At 38.9% G+C, this 22,128-nt stretch overlaps 4 protein-coding genes and 1 long non-coding RNA gene across 8 annotated transcripts; 4 read left to right on the forward strand and 1 right to left on the reverse strand.

The window, feature by feature from the left end:
* On the reverse strand, nucleotides 311-4,532 carry LOC104733964 (asparagine--tRNA ligase, cytoplasmic 2). Of its 3 annotated transcripts, none has more exons than XM_010453543.2 (8): nucleotides 3,811-4,532; nucleotides 3,425-3,670; nucleotides 3,118-3,291; nucleotides 1,438-1,848; nucleotides 1,168-1,353; nucleotides 1,005-1,069; nucleotides 787-916; nucleotides 311-694 (listed from the first exon to the last, which is right to left on the reverse strand). In XM_010453543.2, exons 1-8 carry the CDS (start codon nucleotides 4,267-4,269, stop codon nucleotides 452-454), a joined length of 1,914 nt encoding a protein of 637 aa, XP_010451845.1. In that variant the 5' UTR covers nucleotides 4,270-4,532; the 3' UTR covers nucleotides 311-451. The 3 variants fall into 3 exon arrangements, with proteins under 3 accessions (XP_010451845.1, XP_019100474.1, XP_019100470.1); XM_019244929.1 differs by having other exon boundaries at nucleotides 1,438-1,583; nucleotides 2,856-3,291; XM_019244925.1 differs by lacking the exons at nucleotides 3,118-3,291; nucleotides 3,425-3,670 and adding exons at nucleotides 2,153-2,398; nucleotides 2,539-2,832 and having other exon boundaries at nucleotides 1,438-2,019; nucleotides 4,105-4,531.
* Nucleotides 5,753-6,162, forward strand: LOC104734071. Its single transcript, XM_010453596.1, has one exon. The coding sequence runs from the start codon at nucleotides 5,805-5,807 to the stop codon at nucleotides 6,099-6,101; it is 297 nt and encodes a 98-aa protein (XP_010451898.1). The 5' UTR covers nucleotides 5,753-5,804; the 3' UTR covers nucleotides 6,102-6,162.
* Nucleotides 6,615-7,596, forward strand: LOC104734111 (ylmG homolog protein 1-1, chloroplastic-like). Its single transcript, XM_010453654.1, has one exon. It carries the CDS (start codon nucleotides 6,663-6,665, stop codon nucleotides 7,368-7,370), a length of 708 nt encoding a protein of 235 aa, XP_010451956.1. The 5' UTR covers nucleotides 6,615-6,662; the 3' UTR covers nucleotides 7,371-7,596.
* LOC104734200 lies at nucleotides 8,164-10,377 on the forward strand. Of its 2 annotated transcripts, none has more exons than XM_010453763.2 (5): nucleotides 8,164-8,652; nucleotides 8,832-8,992; nucleotides 9,100-9,130; nucleotides 9,251-9,356; nucleotides 10,007-10,377. In XM_010453763.2, exons 1-5 carry the CDS (start codon nucleotides 8,344-8,346, stop codon nucleotides 10,108-10,110), a joined length of 711 nt encoding a protein of 236 aa, XP_010452065.1. In that variant the 5' UTR covers nucleotides 8,164-8,343; the 3' UTR covers nucleotides 10,111-10,377. The 2 variants fall into 2 exon arrangements, with proteins under 2 accessions (XP_010452065.1, XP_010452107.1); XM_010453805.2 differs by having other exon boundaries at nucleotides 8,167-8,652; nucleotides 9,254-9,356.
* LOC104703750 lies at nucleotides 12,321-14,534 on the forward strand. The gene is made up of 8 exons (XR_002037775.1): nucleotides 12,321-12,494; nucleotides 12,610-12,773; nucleotides 12,889-12,957; nucleotides 13,054-13,182; nucleotides 13,296-13,452; nucleotides 13,555-13,585; nucleotides 13,709-13,811; nucleotides 14,167-14,534. It is a non-coding gene; the product is annotated as an uncharacterized LOC104703750 (long non-coding RNA).

The following is a 22,128-nucleotide window of genomic DNA, read 5'->3' on the forward strand; positions in this document are numbered from 1 at the left end:
AAACTATATTTCAAAAGCTTAAAAGAATTGTCATCAAAATATTCTGCTACCAGCCAGTTTTATATCTTGACAACCCAAAATTTGACTAAAATTGTGTGGTTCGATTATAAATGTTGAATTCAAATATAGTTTCACAAAAATTCCAAATCTAAGTAGGGATGAGTACAAGAAGACAAACACTTCAAAATAAGCAATTGGACTTTCAAATGTCCTTAAAACTTCGGACTACTGTACTTGCGTTACTTGTCTGGTCTTTGTTACCAGCTCACTTGTATGATTGCAACTTTCTTATAGTTTTTATATAAAAAAATTATCTTAAAGCTTATTTACCATTTTCATCCAAAGTACACAATCCACAGATCACTTATGAACACGTTGCTATACAATTATTTTCTTACTTTATAAAGTATGGTTACATAGATTACATAACAAGTTTGTACATGAGGCTGATTTAGTTGTTTGCATTGCCCCAACTTCTAGGGAAAGGAATGGCGTCTTTGATATCAGGAAGTCCGGTCGCAAACAGAAGCATATGTTCCATGCTTAGGCTTATTCCTGAATGCTTCACTGTCCCATGCCTCCTTAAGTCTAAGTACCACTCGAACTTCTCCCTCGTGAATCCGAATTCACCGATCCTTGCATTCAAAACCTCAAACCGTTCTTCGTTTTGGCTCCCGGTGATCACAACACCAACCTGTAAAGAAAGATGAAGACTTTTGTAAAATTCTACAACTTTAAAAACCTAGATTTAGATCAATGTTTGGTTTGGTTTGGTTATCTTCTTACCTTTGGTACGACCAGATCGAATGCTGCTACAGTCTTCTTATCATCATTCAACCGTACGTAAAACGGTTTAGCTACTTTCGGGTAACTATGTATAATTACAGGACCTTTGTAGATCTCATCAGTTAGATAACTGCAACATTATACCGGTAAAAAGAGAATTTAAGAATCGGATCTTGAAACAGAGACTCAATTGCATTTTCCATACGCAAAAACAATACCTTAGATGCTCTGTTGTTAAAGCAACGCCCCACTCAGGCTTGGTTTCAAATTTTCTAGCAGTTGCCTGTTTTAGATAATCAGATCATTACGATGTCACAATAAATCAGTACAATGAAAAAAATCAGTAAGTAGAAAAATATATGGGAAGTGAGAGTGTTATACCTTTTGCAGAAGATTAATCGCTTCAGTATAGGAAAATCTCAAAAGAGAGCTGGACGCTGTTGCTTCCAGACGTGTGGTGATGGTCTTGTCAACTCGTTTTGATATGAATTTCATGTCTTCCTGACGATTTTCCAGAATATATTTGCAGAGGAACTTGAAGTATTCATCAGCACAATCCATAGCATCCTGTAACATCAAAAGAACACAAGTCACCATTTGTTAAATAACACTGAATGACCAAAATCAATGTTATAGTTATAACAATCTTACATCCAATTCCGAAAAAGCCATCTCGGTTTCCACATTCCACATCTCTGCCAAATGCCTTGCATTGTCAATTTTATCAGCTACAAATCGCGGTCCAAAGGTATAAACTTTTCCAAGTGCAGAGGCATAGCTCTCAAGATGAAACCTCCCTGAAGCAGTCAGATAAGTGTCGCGACCAAAGAAATCTTTCGAGAAATCAAGCTTCTCAGATTTCACCAAAGTAGTTCCTGATTTGGAATTTTGTTTCATCTCAAGCTGAGATGCAAGATCGCTTGTTTTCTTCAGGTCGTGAACAGCAGCAACCACAGCTTCTCGGTTGCTGTCAGATCTCTTGAGGTGATCAATCAGCCTAGTCTTTTCCTTTATCGCAGCCTTTACAGTGTCAATGCTAAATCCATCTTTTTCTTTGACAGGCTTCTTCTCCTCTTTATTATCAGTTTTACCTAAAAGAGTAGTGACCCTAAACATTTCGCCAAATCGAGTGGTTGTGATGACTGGTACTTGAACATACAGAAACCCATGGTATTGAAGGAATGTGTGGCTCGCTAAGGTTAGCGCACTGTGCACTCTAGTTACCGACCCAACCTTCACAGACAAATAGAAGAGAAATCTATATTAACTAATTGCTCTTTCATGAAAAACACAAAAACAGCTTTCTGAAAGACTCCCTATAACCTAAAACCATTAGTGAAAAAATGTAGAAATAATATAGTAATACCGTAGTTGTGCGGGGCCTGAAATGAGAGTAGTCTCTAAGCATATGAAGAGGAAGCTGTTTCTTAGACAGTGGATACTTTTCTGGATCCACAACTCCAACATGAAGAAGCTTCTCAGCCTCAAGCTCAATGACATGTTTCGTAGAAGCAGCCAATGGTAGTCTTAACACACCTTCAGCTACAATACATGTCCCTAAAGCCATAAGCTGAGTTGCTGGAACAGTCGACAATGCAGAATCAACAACAACCTGAGAGAGAGAGAAAACAAATTTGGAATTTATCTCTATTAAAAAAAAGTTCTCATTGGCATTTCATCAAACACCTTATGCGCCAAAAATTTAGTTATCGTTTCCGCTTCAAAATTAGTAAACTTTATAAGGCGCTATACCTGTAGACTGGAGACGGAGGAGCCATCACTGATCAAGAAGTAAAAAACATACTCCGGCGGCGGCGGGGCTTTCTGACCGGCGAGTTCCGTCTTATCAAAGATTGGGTAAGTCTTTCCACCACCGCCACTCAATACATCGAAAAATCTCCTGAAAATATTCATTTTGGATTGAATAATCTCCGTGCACCTAATGTTCGCCGTCGTATGAGATTGATCCCCACCACTCGACGGCGAAGGGTCACCAACTACAGGTGGCGGAGGAGAGTCTTTCTTAACCGCTCTACAAGACTTAACCCAACCGCCAATCACAAGNCTCCCAGAAGCAGTCAGATAAGTGTCACGACCAAAGAAATCTTTCGAGAAATCAAGCTTCTCAGATTTCACCAAAGTAGTTCCTGATTTGGAATTTTGTTTCATCTCAAGCTGAGATGCAAGATCGCTTGTTTTCTTCAGGTCGTGAACAGCAGCAACCACAGCTTCTCGGTTGCTGTCAGATCTCTTGAGGTGATCAATCAGCCTAGTCTTTTCCTTTATCGCAGCCTTTACAGTGTCAATGCTAAATCCATCTTTTTCTTTGACAGGCTTCTTCTCCTCTTTATTATCAGTTTTACCTAAAAGAGTAGTGACCCTAAACATTTCGCCAAATCGAGTGGTTGTGATGACTGGTACTTGAACATACAGAAACCCATGGTATTGAAGGAATGTGTGGCTCGCTAAGGTTAGCGCACTGTGCACTCTAGTTACCGACCCAACCTTCACAGACAAATAGAAGAGAAATCTATATTAACTAATTGCTCTTTCATGAAAAACACAAAAACAGCTTTCTGAAAGACTCCCTATAACCTAAAACCATTAGTGAAAAAATGTAGAAATAATATAGTAATACCGTAGTTGTGCGGGGCCTGAAATGAGAGTAGTCTCTAAGCATATGAAGAGGAAGCTGTTTCTTAGACAGTGGATACTTTTCTGGATCCACAACTCCAACATGAAGAAGCTTCTCAGCCTCAAGCTCAATGACATGTTTCGTAGAAGCAGCCAATGGTAGTCTTAACACACCTTCAGCTACAATACATGTCCCTAAAGCCATAAGCTGAGTTGCTGGAACAGTCGACAATGCAGAATCAACAACAACCTGAGAGAGAGAGAAAACAAATTTGGAATTTATCTCTATTAAAAAAAAGTTCTCATTGGCATTTCATCAAACACCTTATGCGCCAAAAATTTAGTTATCGTTTCCGCTTCAAAATTAGTAAACTTTATAAGGCGCTATACCTGTAGACTGGAGACGGAGGAGCCATCACTGATCAAGAAGTAAAAAACATACTCCGGCGGCGGCGGGGCTTTCTGACCGGCGAGTTCCGTCTTATCAAAGATTGGGTAAGTCTTTCCACCACCGCCACTCAATACATCGAAAAATCTCCTGAAAATATTCATTTTGGATTGAATAATCTCCGTGCACCTAATGTTCGCCGTCGTATGAGATTGATCCCCACCACTCGACGGCGAAGGGTCACCAACTACAGGTGGCGGAGGAGAGTCTTTCTTAACCGCTCTACAAGACTTAACCCAACCGCCAATCACAAGTCTTTTACCGACCAATCCTGCGCCGCGGTCGCTTCGTTCGAGCAGAGTCTTTAACTCGACCCGGTTCGAATACTTGGATAACGTAATGGGTTTGGGAGATAAATCATCATCCAGCTCTTTCTGATGGGTTTTTCCAAGGGATTCCATTTTGAAAATCGGAAGAAGAATGGGAGAAATTGAGATGAAGATTTGGGTTTAGTGAGGTTAATCGAATTGAAGAAATCGATAGAGAAGAAGAGATTATATATAAACATGATTACTTGCAGATAATTTGGGTTTGAGAGAAGAGAGATTAGAGGAAGTTTAGACTGTTAGAACAAGGAAAAGGATTGTTTCAGTGTTGCGGAGAGAAGCAGAGAGAAGCAGAGAAAGAGAGAGAGAAAGGCAAAGTTTGGTATTCTTCAAGGTTGGGATATTCGCGGGAACTCTGTCCCAAACAGTTTAATATTATTAAAATATTAATACCAGATCATTGTGATTATAAGCCCAATTGCCCAATAGCCCAATATGTATTATCATTTTCAGGTCTAATTTTTTTAGTATACTGTTAATATAATAATACAATTGTACCAATATACTATATCCCAATGTCCAATATAACTGTATTTTAGCTTATAGTTGGATATTCATGATTTTATAGATAGAATCAGAATAATCCCCATTTATATTTATATTATTAGATATAATCAGAATAAACTCCATTTATTTTTGTAAACTGATTTATTTCAAATGCATTTTCTTTTATTGTGACCTTGCTTAGGAAGTTTAAACGGCCAGTTGTATCGATTGTAATTAGTTATGATCTTGTCATTACGCAGTTTGAAAGAAGAACGAGCATGATTTGGTGGAGGGTCACATGTAAATTGTAATGATGGTTAGCACGAGGCACACAACCTAAGGCTGAATAAATCACCATTACATAATCAACCCTTTTCAATAAGAAATAGTATTATTCCTCCCAACTAAACGTAGGCTTGAGGTCTAGAATTCGCAGACGAAAGCAACATGGTTTATATAATCTCATGTTGTAATTTGTAAATAAGAATATATAATACCCCTAACTAACCTTTCTAGAGTATCGTAGAGTGGCCAATGATGGAACAAAATGCCAATATCACCTTCCAAGTTCTTACCAAGCTAATGGAAACTTTGTATAAGTCGTCATATATGTCGGTTAATAAAGTCGCTTAGTCATATAAACTTCCAAGGAAAATCTACTAACTGTGATATTTAAAGGTTATAAAACTCTAATTGATGAAATAGAGGGCGTCACCAAAACCGGCTGACCAATAGTAGTAACAAAAGTTAGTTTATGATCCCCAATACTAAAATGTATTTTAAGACTCAAACTATTCTTGATCAGTTTGAGTTAGATCTATGATCTTTCTTTAATTTGATTAGTAGTATAATACTATTTGAGAGATAGAAATGGAATACTTTTTTTAAAAAGGTTAACCTCCTATCCTACTCACCATAGGCCTTCATGATGGTCATAATCATTGCCTCTTTCAATGATTAAAAGCTCTTTTGATTCCGAGCTTTACACATCATCGATATCATCACTCACTCGCTTCTCCTACTTATAAATTCACGATCAAGAACTTGCAAAATCAGAAACTTAAATTTGAAGACTAAGTAAAATCCGAAACGAAAGAAAAAAAGAAAAGAAGAAGGTAAAAAACATGGTAAGAAGAACCGCAGTCCATGCCATTTCAAGTCTTCCTTCGAGGGTGTGGTGGCCACAGCAAAGGAGGAAAGGAAAACGAGCCGTGGTGCGCTTAGGAAACCGACGAAGAGGGTTCTTGGTTGGACCACCGAGGATGGTGGTGCAGAGATGGAGAATGAACATCGGAAAGCCGATGAAAATGATGAGAAATATCATTTTGGGGATAATCTCAAACGGTGGAAACGTCAAGATCTTGAATGCTTATCTTTGGTCTTTACCAATTTTACGTCCTCAGTTGTTTCCACTATGTTGATTTTCTAACTTGTGAAAAAAATGTAATACTTTATCTTGTTCTTATTTTTAATTTTTGTGTGAATCTCTAAATAATCGTCTTTATATAATATAAGTCTTATTTTTATATTCTTCCTAGCTTATTCCTTAAAGAATTCAGGTTTATGAAAGAAAAAAAAAACTCGTTCTTGAATTATTTTGTCTCTCTGTGTGTCATTGATTACTACAAACTACAAATTGCAAACTATTTCTGCTAATTAGATGCCTGCATTATTAACTATACCATTATTACATTTCTTTTTGAAATAATGAAATAAATTATCATATTTAGTTTACTAATTGACCAATTATGTTCTTCGCCAAAAATTAATAATTTTTGGTTTCTACAGATAATATTCAGAAATTGTTAATTAAAAAGAATTTTTGTATAACAGTAAAAAAAAAAAAATAGTAGGAAATTATTTAGAAGATAATAAAAGAAATAAAAATTGGACAGATTTGGGTTTTATAATATAAAAAGACTCATAAGAAACCTTTTATCGTCTCTTATTATCTCTTCAGTTCACAAGGCGGAAGAACGGAGATGGCCACCATCACACCTCTCGCTCTCCGCTCTCCGGTTCTACTTCCTCCTTCATCTGCTTCAAACCCTACCAGATTCCATGGCTTCACCAAACGAGCACCACCGTCCCGTCTCTTCTTTCCCCTTAAACCCTTCCCTTCTCTCTCCATCCAAAACCCTAAAAAACCCATCCGAATCGCCGCATCCGTTTCGCCGATAACACCAATCTTCCCGGCTGCGAAACCAACGAATCGTTCATCCACACTAACCGGATCAACCCGGCCATCGACACTAACCGGGTCAACCCGGTCTCTCGCTACTCTCGCGGCTTTGACAATCGCCGTAACCAAAGTCGTAGCTCAGAGACTCGCTCCTGTACTCGCTGAGGGATTACGACTCTCACTCAGTACCGCTGGACCCGTCTTCTTCGCGTCGCTCAGAGATCGTCCTCCGGGATACTTGAACACGCCGCTAACGGTGGTTGCGGTGGGGATAAAGAAGTGGTTAGATATTTACAGTGGGGTTTTGATGGTTAGGGTTTTGCTCAGTTGGTTTCCTAATATCCCGTGGGAAAGACAGCCTTTGTCTGCCATTAGAGATCTCTGTGATCCTTACTTGAATCTCTTCAGGAACATCATTCCTCCTATCTTCGATACGCTTGATGTTAGTCCTTTGCTTGCTTTCTCTGTTCTGGGTATACTTGGATCGATTGTTCATGGCAGCACTTGATAAGAGAGAAATTGGAATTGAAAAAAGAAATCATGATTCAGAAGATAAGTAGCAGATTGGAGGAGCTAATGCTTTTTTTTGTTTTTGAAACATTGATTAGGAAATATCAACACTGAGAGTTATGAGCTTTGTCGTTTTTTTTTTTTTTTTTGCTGTTTGGAGTTTGATTTTGAATAATGAGATTTTGGGGTTTGCGGACTTATTATTGTTGAGGGGTTCTCTTGCATCTGCTCAAATTGTTCATATTGGTTAAAGAACCACAAAGTTTGGGGAGAATTAGACATGCTAGGTTGGGTGTCTGAGTTTTTATAAGATTTTCGATATCTAGTTTGATAGGTAGTAGAATTCATCACTTGTATCTGATCCAGATGAAGATGATGATAGGTTTGGGAAGTTTATGGGGGTCTCTCGAACAATGTTGTTACTTCTTCCTTGGTTAATAAAATAGTTAGTTTTAAGAGTGGATAGAACTGTATAGAGTCTTGTTGTATAGGCAAAAGCATGTTCCATCTATATTCACAACAATTAGAGTGGCAATTTGCTTGGATTTGGCTGTAAAGGTAAGAAAACAACAAACAATCAAATGTGTGTAATGGTATCACATCACATATGAAAGCTGAACTTTGATCCAACCATTATTGGATCTTTTAGAAAATATATTGTGAGTTCCAATTAAAAAGGTTTTAAGGAAAGAAAAGTAACAAGAAGTTGAAATTGGACAGCACCATTTGCCAGTTCGATGCTTTTTAGTTATCTATAATCTTACAAAATGAAACTCCTTGAACACATGACCAAACTCTCTCCCTCAAATCATACGACTATACCAGATTAGGTACAATTCCGGTTTTTGGAATTACCGGTTCATAACCCAAAATATTACCGGTTGAAGAACCAGCTCTGGTATTGGTCGTTTTTAGACTGTTTTAGCTGATGAGACTTCACTTCGACTTCTCGTAGCCGCCGGAAAACCGCCATGAACTTTGTCGTCAGACGACTGGGCTCCGTTTTGCCGTCGCTACGTCACAGCGGCGTTTCCGAGAGCCGATTCTTCAGAACAGAGGCAGGTCAGCCGAGACGGCGAAACAAGTTGCCTTCTCTTCCGTTCAAGAAGAAGGAAGAGAAATCCGAATGGTGGATCGTCGACGGCGAGATGCATGAGATAGGCGATCACGTCCCTCCTCGTGAGCGATTCACAATCCCTAGAGACAACATCCCGAATAAACGCCGTAAGCAGCTCCGTGAGCAGTTCATGCGCCGCACTCGCCTCGTCCTTAAAGAAGCGGTGAGTTCCTTTTTAACAAAGTTTCAGTTTTTACAATCTTACCCGCTTGAGCAGATTGAATTTGATGCCATTGTAGCTCTTTCGTTTCTATCTACTTTCAAATTAATTGTTCTGAGCTGTAGTTTCAATTGGAAAAACTCTGTCTTTAACCTAATTTTGCTGCCATTTGAATATGATAGGAACATGAGCCATGGTGCAAAAAGTATATGGAACTATATAATGAGCTTAGAGAGAACTGGGAGAGGCTTTATTGGGATGAAGGATATTCAAAGAAAATTGCGACTGATCATGCTAATTATGAGTCTGCTGAAGAAGATGATGAAGATTTTAATCCATACAGGTATCTTATCTATGCTAATCCACTTGACCATGTTCTTGTAATGGTGTTTATTTAGGTGTGTGTGGATGGATGGTTATGTGATTGGTTTATCTCCTTGTTCATTGCAGGAACAGGCGGTCGTACACCGATCAAGCAAAGGTAACAACTTTATGATGTGTCTTTTTTTAAAGTGAATATATATATACGAGCCTGTGTAGATTTTGAGATCTTGTTGCGTGCATATTTGAGTCTGATTTTTGTGAGAATCGAAAATGGAAGCAGGAGCAAGGGTTTAATAGAAGTACACAAGGTGATAATTGGGAGAAAGTCAATCAGATCAGAGACAAATTTGAGTTTGATAGAGAAAGGAGAATGAGAGATAAAGGTGACTTTTCCTCACACATGGATTAAGCATAAGNGTAGATTTTGAGATCTTGTTGCGTGCTTCCTTCTTTTGTTCTCTTTAAAATTTGAGTCTTGAGTTTTGTGAGAATCTGAAAATGGAAGCAGGAGCAAGGGTTTAATAGAAGTACACAAGGTGATAACTGGGAGAAAGTCAATCAGATCAGAGACAAATTTGAGTTTGATAGAGAAAGGAGAATGAGAGATAAAGGTGAGTTTTCCTCACCGATGGATTGTACATTGTTCATACTGTTTCCTTAATTTTTTTATTGCATGAGCAAAAATAGAGTTTGTAATATGATCTGATAAATTTCCTTGGGGGGTATTGGATAGCTACAGTTGAGGCATCACTGTGCTCTGTTTCGTTGAATAGTAAGTCTGATGTATATGTCAGAGAGTTGGGAAACTGCTTAAAACATAGTATCATTTGCGAATTGAAATGAGGATATAATATATATACAATAGAGCATAATAGATGAAATTAGATGAATGTCGCTATGCTAATTGTCTACCATCTTGCCCTTGTATTGTATACTTGACATGCTAATTGTGCCGAGTATCGTAGCTGTATATCTTTAGCATTCTGCTTACCATAAGTATCTCAGCTGTCTTGAACAATCTTTCTTGTTGCAGCCTTTGCACCAATGAATGCAGCACCGGCCTCTGAAGTCTCTAAGGACTTGAATTGGAATGCACAAAGAAGGCCCTTTGATGCTGAGAGATACACAAGATATTGAATACACGTTAACATCACATGAGAGCAAGTAGATGAGATGGAGCTTGGCATTGATTTCTACTCTATTTATTAGATATCCATGTGAACATAAGTTATCATTACTTTGCACAAGTATGTATTCAGTTATAAGATGACGTAGCGCTGGTCTTATGTATTCCAGATTATTGTCTCTCCTTGGCAGTCCGATGTGTAATCAATGTACTGAAACGTAGAAGGACCTGTGTAAACCTTAAATCCGGCGCTGAAATTGTGTGTACGTGTTTAGATCTCCGTTGGGTGCTTTAACGTGGGGACTTCTCACGGCCACTAGCAATAAACTGTTGCATTCTCCAAACAGTGATGTCCAGTTTCAGTTGTGCAAAGACAGCGTGTGGTACAAGATGAGCTTACATCACAACTTCCTTATTCAGCTAACGGTTGGAACAACTTAATTAACTCCACTCCATCTAGTTTCAAAGGCAGCAATCCTCTCCTAATCCAAACCCTTTGCTTGAGAATGAAGATTGACCATATCCCACCAATGTTGAAGGTTTGAAACGATCATCATCGCTTTGAACCCCAAACACCGTAAGGCTCTGCTATTCCTTTAGCTGCAACCGTCACTCTGTCCTGAATTGATGATACCAGACGAGAGTCTTTCACGCTTTTAAATCTTCACTTCTAGCTGAATAGGTGGTTCTCTCTGCAGAATCACTTCTTGGTTGAGATCGAATCTTGCTTGGTTCCATCGGTTTAGGTCCTAAGCCTCAGAACGGTGTCGTTTCGATGGATGATTTAACAACAGAAAGAACAGTTGGGCCGTGAGAAGACGAAGCCAACCAAATGCCGAAAACCCAGTCTAACTCCACGTCACAAACGGTCATCTGAATAGAGATAATACAAAACAAAAAAAAAATGAACCGGTTTCGTCAGTCACATCACCTGATGAGCCGGTAAAAACCCTACGTTATAAAAGCTCTATAAAGGCAATGCTTTACTTAACTCGGATAAGTTGAAAAGAGAGAGACGAAGTAAGTCAATGATCCTCAGTTGTTCGTGTATGTCATTGGATCTTACTCCAATAACCAACTGATCCTACTCCATTAACCTTTGTTTTCAACTGTTGTTATTGGAGTTTGTTATTGGAGTAAGATCCAATGATACACGAACAACTGAAGAACTGAAGGTGGTGTTTTTGTTTAGGGTTTCATAATTAGGCACGGTTTTTCTTCGCTCTCCTCCGATTTAATGATTTCATTTTCAGAGTATTCTGCAGGCTTCTAGTGGTTACCACCACACCTATTGATATTATCTGGCATCAACCGGACTAACAGTTACCCCTCAATCAAACTGGATTCTGCGGACTAACTGATAGTCCAGTGGTGGAAGCAAGTTAATGTCGATCGGTGGTCGTGGTAACCAAGAGAAGTCCGTATATGGAGAGATACCATGAATAACATAAAATCAAACATATTGAGAACATATAGTTATAAATGTTTACAGGATATGAATCAGAATGAGATTGAGAATATTTACCTGAATTTAAATGTAGAATCTGCAGAACCACCTGAGGAAAGACCAAAGATAAGCAAAAGAAAGCTTATTTGAATCAGATTTCGAACTAGTTATGATCTGACGATGAATTTGAAATGGAATTGAGAGCTCCAGATCTAGGTAGATTCATAATTAGATCAGCAGTACTGAATTTACGAGGCATTGAGAACCCCAATTTTAGAACCTGTATTGCTTAGAGATCAGATTATATATATCCAAATTGATTGAAGGGTTTTAAAGCTTGGTTCTTTCAATCTGGTGTTCTTTCTCGCCTTGTGCAATTTTCTTTTCAGGGATGACACTTCACCGAGCTTCAGGTGAGTCTGTTATGTGTAGCTTTGTGTTTTATTTATTCTTAATTCGCTGACAGGATTTTGCTGTTTGCTTCTTCTTCTTGTTCTATTATAGTTAGAGGCAGCTTTGGCGCTCACCATAATCGCTTCAGGGACATCTGAGGACACTAAGTTCATTATCGGTTATGGTGCTGCCCCTTCATTCGTCAGGCTTCTTAGCTCTGCCACTGAGAAAGTCCGGGAACAGGTATCAGTTTAGATTTTGATGTTCGTATATTGAATTGGCAAAGAATGTTTTAGATCATATGTATATTGTTGATGACACTCAATTCCGACTGTTTTACCAGCCTGACTGACTACTTTGCTTTCTCCTGATTGACAGGCTGTCTGTGTATTGGGAACCGTCGCTGGTGCCTCACCAAAATGCCGTGATCATGTCCTAAGTTGCCAGGCCATGATGCCTCTTCTGGGTCAATTCAACGAGCATCCAATGGTGAGGAAAGCTGAACGGACATTATCAAATTTCTGCAGAGGGAAGCCGCAACCAGCCATTGAGCAGGTTTCCATTCATGTATAACTATCTGCATATAAACCAATTGGATATGTTGTATCAAGTCTTTTTACTTAAACCGTTTATTGATCTGAGACTGTTTTCAATGCATGTGTTGAGCCAGACAACACCAGCTTTACCAGTTCTTGAGCGTCTTTTACATTCAGATGACCAAGGAGTTCAGATGCATCCAGGGCTCTCTCATATCTCTCTCTGATGGTACAAATGAGAAAATATACAAACTGTTATCGACTCTGGTATCATCCCTCGCCTTGTTCTGCTCTTAACGTAAGTATACTTCTTTTAGCAACCAATTACATATTCTTTTTTGAATGAACCAATTACATATTTCTTGATTCACTATATATCTTAAATCTGATCTTGTCATATGTGTCTTCTTTAGTCATCCGTCTCCTTCAGTTCTGGTTCCAGCTCTCCGTATATTGTTACCGGAGATGATATGCAGACTCAGGTACTAATACCATCCCTAATTGTCTACCTTCTTTGTTATACGAAATGTCTCCTAATAGGGTTTGGTGTTTACTCATCTCTGTTATCGCCATAACAGGCAGTTATAAGTAGTCATGCGCTTCCTGGTCTGTTAAACATATTGAACAACACATACGAGAAGAGCATCAAGAAGGAAACTTGCTGGACTATCTCTAACATTACAGCTGGGAACACAATTCAAATTCAAGTGAGTTACTTAACATTAACAGATAACAATGTCGCGAAACCCGGATCTTTCTTTTAATAGAACCAGAAGTCGCTTTTTAATTTGTATTTAACACTGGAAATTTTGTTGTGCAGCAAGTGATTCAAGCTGGCCTTATTCAGCCTCTGTTGGATCTGCTTCAGACCAGTGAATTTTGAAATAAAAAGGAAGCACTTTGGGCAGCAAGTGATTCAAGCTCATGTTTTCTGTTTGGGAATTGCCTAAAGTGCTTTCTTTTTATTTCAAATACAGGTATCTTATCTATGTTAATCCTCTTGACCATGTTCTTATAATGGTGTTTTAGGTGTGTGGATGGGTGTTTATGTGATTGGTTTACCTCTTTGTTCATTGCAGGAACAGGCGCTCGTACACCGATCAAGCAAAGGTAACAACTTTATGATGTTTTTTTTTTTAAAAAAGTGAATATATACGAGCCTGTGTAGATTTTGAGATCTTGTTGCGTGCATATTTGAGTCTGAGTTTTGTGAGAAATTGAAAATGGAAGCAGGAGCAAGGGTTTAATAGAAGTACACAAGGTGATAACTGGGAGAAAGTCAATCAGATCAGAGACAAATTTGAGTTTGATAGAGAAAGGAGAATGAGAGATAAAGGTGAGTTTTCCTCACCGATGGATTGTACATTGTTCATACTGTTTCCTCATTTTTTATTGCATGAGCAAAAAATAGAGTTGGTAATATGATCTGATAAATTTCCTTGGGGGGTATTGGATAGCTACAGTTGAGGCATCACTGTGCTCTGTTTCGTTGAATAGGAAGTCTGATGTATATGTAAGAGAGTTGGGAAAATGCTTAAAACACAAGAGATGAAATTAGATGAATGTCGCTATGCTAATTGTCTACCATCTTGCCCTTGTATTGTATACTTGACATGCTAATCTTGCTGAGTATCTTAGCTGTATATCTACAGCATTCTGCTTACGATAAGTATTTGCACCAATGAATGCAGCACCGGGCTCTGAAGTCTCTAAAGACTTGAATTGGAATGCACAAAGAAGGCCCTTTGATGCTGAGAGATACACAAGAGACTGAATACGTTAACATCACATGAGAGCAAGTAATCGAGATGGAGCTTGGCATTGATTTATTAGATATTCCTGTGAACATAAGTTATCATTACTTTGCACAAGTATGTATTCAGTTACAAGATGACGTAGCGCGGGTCTTAATGTTTTTCCAGGTTATTGTGTCTCCTGGTAGTCCTATGTGTAATCCATGTAATGAAACGTAAAATAACCTGTGTAAACCTTAAATCCCGCGCTGAAATTGTGTGTACGTGTTTAGATCCCCGTTGGGTGCTTTAACGTGGGGACTTCTCACGGCCACTAGCAATAAAATGTTGCATTCTCCAAACAGTGGTGATGTGCAGTTTCAGTTGTTCAAAGACAGCGTGTGAAACGATCATCATTGCTTTGAACCCCAAACATCGTAACGCTCTGCTATTCCTTTAGCTGCAAATCGATTTCTAGGTTTACAATTCCCAAATCGATTTCAAAAAACCCTAGAAAACAATCCCAAAATTCTCTCTAACTTTGGTGGAGTTGTCGCCATGGCACAGACTTGTGGTGGAGGAACGCGGCTTCCAAATCATCGGTCGCCTAGACTGATGAATGCAACGACAAACAAAGAAGCTAAAAGTAGCATACCTGAACCCAAGATGGTTGAGATCCAATCGGATACTGAGGAAGATCAAATCCCAACAGAGACTGAGACTGAGGCGTTACCAGACACTGATGCGGTTCGTCAACCCAAACGGAAACGAAAGAGGAAGAAGACTGCTGAAGATATCGAAGAGGATCGTGAGGCTGTGAGTGGAGACGATTGTGAGGTTGTTGGTGATGACGACCTTGATGAGGTTATGTATGCTAACGAAGGTAATGGTGAAGAAGTTCGTGTAGACCAACAATGGAGCATTGTAACTGTTCCAGCTGTAGATGGAGGTCGAGTGGAAGATAATGATGAAGGAGGTATAGGTGTAGAGGAGGAAAATTGTGAAGATTTTGAAGCCGAGTTTGGACCAGGTGTGAGGGATGAAAATAGAGACGAGAGTGATGCAGATAGTGGAGATGATATATGGGGTGAACAGAGGATTCCAGAACCTCTTTCGCATAGTGAAGATGATGAAGAATTTGACGACGAAGGTGATGCTCCCCAAATTGAAGATCCCGAAGAGATATTGAGCTTGGGAAAAACGTTCAATAGCCCAGAAGAATTCAAGATAGGTGTACTAAGGTACTCTCTCAAGACTAGATACGATGTTAAACTTTATAGATCTCAGAGTTTGAAGATAGGTGCTAAGTGTTCTGCGACTGATGTAAAGTGTCCATGGAGATGCTATGCTTCATATGATAAGAAGAAGCATAAGATGCAAGGAAAGATCTACGATGATTAGCATGCATCTGTGAGGTCTAGATACTCAAAGATGTTGAAGACTCATGAAGAACACTTTGCTCGTATATGGGATTCTCAAGCTGAGATCTTTCGATCTTATCCAGGGACAACATTTGAGATTGATACTACTCCTGGTACAGCTATTGGCAGCTTACAAAGATTTTATCGGTGGCAACTTAAACATCCGCCAGGCCCGACGGAAACCTTTGCTAGACATGTTAGAAGATATTAGGAGACAATGTATGGTGCGTAATGAGAAGAGGTATGTCATTGCTGGTAGGTTGAAGATTAGATTCACAAAGAGAGCTCATGCTGAGATTGAGAAGATGATTGCTGGATCGCAGTTCTGTGATAGGTGGATGGCAAGGCATAACAAACATGAGATACGATGTGGTGACGTCAAAGTCTGTGTTGATATGAGTGACCGGACTTGTGGCTGAAAGAAATGGTAGATGACTGGTATACCATGTGTTCATGCAGCATTTGTCATCATAGGAAAGAAAGAGAAGGTGGAAGACTATGTTGTTGAGTGGTACACAACTAGAATGTTTCAGTTAACTTATGATGATGGTATTGCGCCTGTTCAAGGCAAGCTGTTGTGGCCAAGAGTGAATAGAGTGAATCAGAGAGTTGCATCTCCACCAAGAAGAGGAAGGGGTCGACCAAGAAAAGTTCAGGTAAGATTATCCATTGAGTATTACAAATTATTTTGATTGAATAAAACCTGATATTTGATTGAAATCAGGAGCCGAGAGTTATATTGTTTGGACAAGGACAACCATTGCAAGGAGAAACATCTCAGTCAGCTTCTCAACCTGTTCAAGGAGCTTCTCAATCACCTCCACGAGCTTCTCAACCATCTCAAGGAGCTTCTCAACCATCTCGAGGAGCTTCTCAACCATCTCAGGGAGCTTCCCAAACATCTCAAAGAGGACGATCTCATCTCAGAGGATCACAAAGAGGACGATCCCATCTAGGAGGAGCACAAAGAGGAAGATCCCATCTAGGAAGACCACAACGAGGAAGTTCTCATATAGGAGGATCACAGGTAGGAAGTTCACAAAGAGGAGGCTGGGAACCATGGTTTAACTGTTCACAGGGATGTAGTTCACAGAACTAGTTTGTTTGTTTGTTTTGTTGGATTGTTCATTTCTCTTAAGAACCAATTTGAATGTTGGAATGTTGATCGGATTTGGAATGTTGCTCTGTTTTTTTTGTCCAAACTATGTGTGCTGTTTGTTTTTGTCTTTGTATCAAAATAGGCTTTCAGACAAAGGTTTACATCACAAAAACATAAGGTTTACAACACAAAAAAAATAAGGTAAAACATAAGGTTTACATTCTTCAATAACCTAACATCAGTTTCTTCTCATCACCTTCCCTAAACAATACATAACCCAACACAATGGTGATAACACAAAACAGACTGTCAAGCACATTTTACATTTTTGGAGTTCCTTTTTGCTGAAATTTGCTTCTTCCTTCAATTCTCTCATCATAGCGTTTAACTCATTGACCTTTGCTTTGGTTTTGCTGATCTCCTCTACAATAATGGCTACTTTTGGTAAAACATCTTCTACTTCTTCAAACACGGCATCTTCAACCCACTTAAACAAGTGACTCTAACGTCCAAAAAAAAGACACATAGTTAGCTTTGACTGATTTTATTACCTAAGCAAGAGGACCTATGCAAGAGGATTAAAGACATATACTTACATCTTTTTTGCTTGTCCATGAGTTGACATCCCNTGGAATGCACAAAGAAGGCCCTTTGATGCTGAGAGATACACAAGAGACTGAATACGTTAACATCACATGAGAGCAAGTAATCGAGATGGAGCTTGGCATTGATTTATTAGATATTCCTGTGAACATAAGTTATCATTACTTTGCACAAGTATGTATTCAGTTACAAGATGACGTAGCGCGGGTCTTAATGTTTTTCCAGGTTATTGTGTCTCCTGGTAGTCCTATGTGTAATCCATGTAATGAAACGTAAAATAACCTGTGTAAACCTTAAATCCCGCGCTGAAATTGTGTGTACGTGTTTAGATCCCCGTTGGGTGCTTTAACGTGGGGACTTCTCACGGCCACTAGCAATAAAATGTTGCATTCTCCAAACAGTGGTGATGTGCAGTTTCAGTTGTTCAAAGACAGCGTGTGAAACGATCATCATTGCTTTGAACCCCAAACATCGTAACGCTCTGCTATTCCTTTAGCTGCAAATCGATTTCTAGGTTTACAATTCCCAAATCGATTTCAAAAAACCCTAGAAAACAATCCCAAAATTCTCTCTAACTTTGGTGGAGTTGTCGCCATGGCACAGACTTGTGGTGGAGGAACGCGGCTTCCAAATCATCGGTCGCCTAGACTGATGAATGCAACGACAAACAAAGAAGCTAAAAGTAGCATACCTGAACCCAAGATGGTTGAGATCCAATCGGATACTGAGGAAGATCAAATCCCAACAGAGACTGAGACTGAGGCGTTACCAGACACTGATGCGGTTCGTCAACCCAAACGGAAACGAAAGAGGAAGAAGACTGCTGAAGATATCGAAGAGGATCGTGAGGCTGTGAGTGGAGACGATTGTGAGGTTGTTGGTGATGACGACCTTGATGAGGTTATGTATGCTAACGAAGGTAATGGTGAAGAAGTTCGTGTAGACCAACAATGGAGCATTGTAACTGTTCCAGCTGTAGATGGAGGTCGAGTGGAAGATAATGATGAAGGAGGTATAGGTGTAGAGGAGGAAAATTGTGAAGATTTTGAAGCCGAGTTTGGACCAGGTGTGAGGGATGAAAATAGAGACGAGAGTGATGCAGATAGTGGAGATGATATATGGGGTGAACAGAGGATTCCAGAACCTCTTTCGCATAGTGAAGATGATGAAGAATTTGACGACGAAGGTGATGCTCCCCAAATTGAAGATCCCGAAGAGATATTGAGCTTGGGAAAAACGTTCAATAGCCCAGAAGAATTCAAGATAGGTGTACTAAGGTACTCTCTCAAGACTAGATACGATGTTAAACTTTATAGATCTCAGAGTTTGAAGATAGGTGCTAAGTGTTCTGCGACTGATGTAAAGTGTCCATGGAGATGCTATGCTTCATATGATAAGAAGAAGCATAAGATGCAAGGAAAGATCTACGATGATTAGCATGCATCTGTGAGGTCTAGATACTCAAAGATGTTGAAGACTCATGAAGAACACTTTGCTCGTATATGGGATTCTCAAGCTGAGATCTTTCGATCTTATCCAGGGACAACATTTGAGATTGATACTACTCCTGGTACAGCTATTGGCAGCTTACAAAGATTTTATCGGTGGCAACTTAAACATCCGCCAGGCCCGACGGAAACCTTTGCTAGACATGTTAGAAGATATTAGGAGACAATGTATGGTGCGTAATGAGAAGAGGTATGTCATTGCTGGTAGGTTGAAGATTAGATTCACAAAGAGAGCTCATGCTGAGATTGAGAAGATGATTGCTGGATCGCAGTTCTGTGATAGGTGGATGGCAAGGCATAACAAACATGAGATACGATGTGGTGACGTCAAAGTCTGTGTTGATATGAGTGACCGGACTTGTGGCTGAAAGAAATGGTAGATGACTGGTATACCATGTGTTCATGCAGCATTTGTCATCATAGGAAAGAAAGAGAAGGTGGAAGACTATGTTGTTGAGTGGTACACAACTAGAATGTTTCAGTTAACTTATGATGATGGTATTGCGCCTGTTCAAGGCAAGCTGTTGTGGCCAAGAGTGAATAGAGTGAATCAGAGAGTTGCATCTCCACCAAGAAGAGGAAGGGGTCGACCAAGAAAAGTTCAGGTAAGATTATCCATTGAGTATTACAAATTATTTTGATTGAATAAAACCTGATATTTGATTGAAATCAGGAGCCGAGAGTTATATTGTTTGGACAAGGACAACCATTGCAAGGAGAAACATCTCAGTCAGCTTCTCAACCTGTTCAAGGAGCTTCTCAATCACCTCCACGAGCTTCTCAACCATCTCAAGGAGCTTCTCAACCATCTCGAGGAGCTTCTCAACCATCTTAGGGAGCTTCTCAACCATCTCAAGGAGCTTCTCAACCATCTCGAGGAGCTTCTCAACCATCTCAGGGAGCTTCCCAAACATCTCAAAGAGGACGATCTCATCTCAGAGGATCACAAAGAGGACGATCCCATCTAGGAGGAGCACAAAGAGGAAGATCCCATCTAGGAAGACCACAACGAGGAAGTTCTCATATAGGAGGATCACAGGTAGGAAGTTCACAAAGAGGAGGCTGGGAACCATGGTTTAACTGTTCACAGGGATGTAGTTCACAGAACTAGTTTGTTTGTTTGTTTTGTTGGATTGTTCATTTCTCTTAAGAACCAATTTGAATGTTGGAATGTTGATCGGATTTGGAATGTTGCTCTGTTTTTTTTGTCCAAACTATGTGTGCTGTTTGTTTTTGTCTTTGTATCAAAATAGGCTTTCAGACAAAGGTTTACATCACAAAAACATAAGGTTTACAACACAAAAAAAATAAGGTAAAACATAAGGTTTACATTCTTCAATAACCTAACATCAGTTTCTTCTCATCACCTTCCCTAAACAATACATAACCCAACACAATGGTGATAACACAAAACAGACTGTCAAGCACATTTTACATTTTTGGAGTTCCTTTTTGCTGAAATTTGCTTCTTCCTTCAATTCTCTCATCATAGCGTTTAACTCATTGACCTTTGCTTTGGTTTTGCTGATCTCCTCTACAATAATGGCTACTTTTGGTAAAACATCTTCTACTTCTTCAAACACGGCATCTTCAACCCACTTAAACAAGTGACTCTAACGTCCAAAAAAAAGACACATAGTTAGCTTTGACTGATTTTATTACCTAAGCAAGAGGACCTATGCAAGAGGATTAAAGACATATACTTACATCTTTTTTGCTTGTCCATGAGTTGACATCCCGCTTGCTTGCACAACGAAAGAAGGATCGTCCGGGGTTTTCTTGCGTTTTAGATGTAAAAGTCGTGACCCCTAAGCCACAAATACACTTAGAAGGTACACCATGCTCACCAACGCCGTCTGATGTGATAGAGGTCGAGCTCATCGGAACAGAGAAAGATTTCACAAACTAAGAGTGAACTCGATTTGGGAATTGTAAACCTAGAAATCGATTTGGGAGTTTTTGTTTTCTTCAATTAGTAAAACGACGTCGTTTTACAAATAATCAAGCTATGTCGTTTTGGCTAAACGGTAGCAACTAACGGGCAATTAACCCCGTCTTCGAGAATTAACAGAGAGTTAACGTGGTGTCTAAATCGACATGGTCAAGCAAAGTTTGCTATTTTATGTATAAGTCAACCTAAACTTGGTGATTAAAATGACATGTTGAAAGTTCGGGATTTTTTTATCCCAAATTTGAAAGTTTGGGATTATTTTGGCATTTTCCCATTATTTTATAGTTCAATGTACATTCAAAACTGAATTTTCTGATTACTTTTTTTAACAAAATAAATACTCCGTAATGTTTTTGAATATTGATTTTGGGATTGATATGAGGTCTCCTTTTGTTACACTGAAATCACCAAAAACATTTATACATTACAAAATGCAGACTTCTTAAGTGTGCGCAAATCTTGCTTTACGACTAAAGCAAAAAAGAGAAGAAACAACACTTGACGAGAAAAATAACAACAGAAACATACTTTTTAGTAGAAGTCAAAAACCAAAATCCAAATCTTTATATATCACCATGATGCTTTTTCCTTTGTCAAACAATTGCTTCTACTTTAACACCTCACCTGCATATGGTATTTTTGTTAATCAAACATCACTCGATACTAACTATAAATGTTTCATTCAATTTATGCCTGACTAAAAACTTAGACCATCCACAATGGTGTGGGACTTTTTTTGGTCCCCCACATTTAATACTAATATTTTGAGGGTTTCTTATTTTTAGTAGGAGCATTGGTGTGTATTTGGGTTTGGTCCCCCAAATAAAATAATATTATTTTGAAAGTTTAAAGATTAATTATTTAAAGAAAGAAAATACAAAAACATACAATTTAGAAATTAATAACATTAAAAATATAACATAAAAACATCAAAACCAAAACAAACATTTTATTCAACTCATAGAAATTTTAAAATCAAACTTCATTATCCGGAAGATGTCCAAAGTTTGTCCAAATATGCTCAATCAAATCATGTTTTAGTTGATCATGAGCTTGTTTATCCCGAAGTCTTGTTTGACGAGTAATCGTACTGCTGATATTTGAACCCACACCGGCGGCACCAACGGTAAATGTTTGATCCACATGTTCTCCGTGTTGAAATTCAGAAATAATGTTTCGGTAACTGTATGTATGTCGTTCGTCTTCGACAATCATATTATGGAGTATTATGCATGATCTTATTACATTTGCCATTTTGTTTTTATCCCATAAACGAGACGGATTTTTAATAACGGCGAATCTAGCTTGCAAGACTCCAAAGGCACGCTCAACATCTTT

Source organism: Camelina sativa, chromosome 1 (genome assembly GCF_000633955.1).
Source record: "Camelina sativa cultivar DH55 chromosome 1, Cs, whole genome shotgun sequence".
NCBI classification, from domain to species: Eukaryota; Viridiplantae; Streptophyta; class Magnoliopsida; order Brassicales; family Brassicaceae; genus Camelina; species Camelina sativa.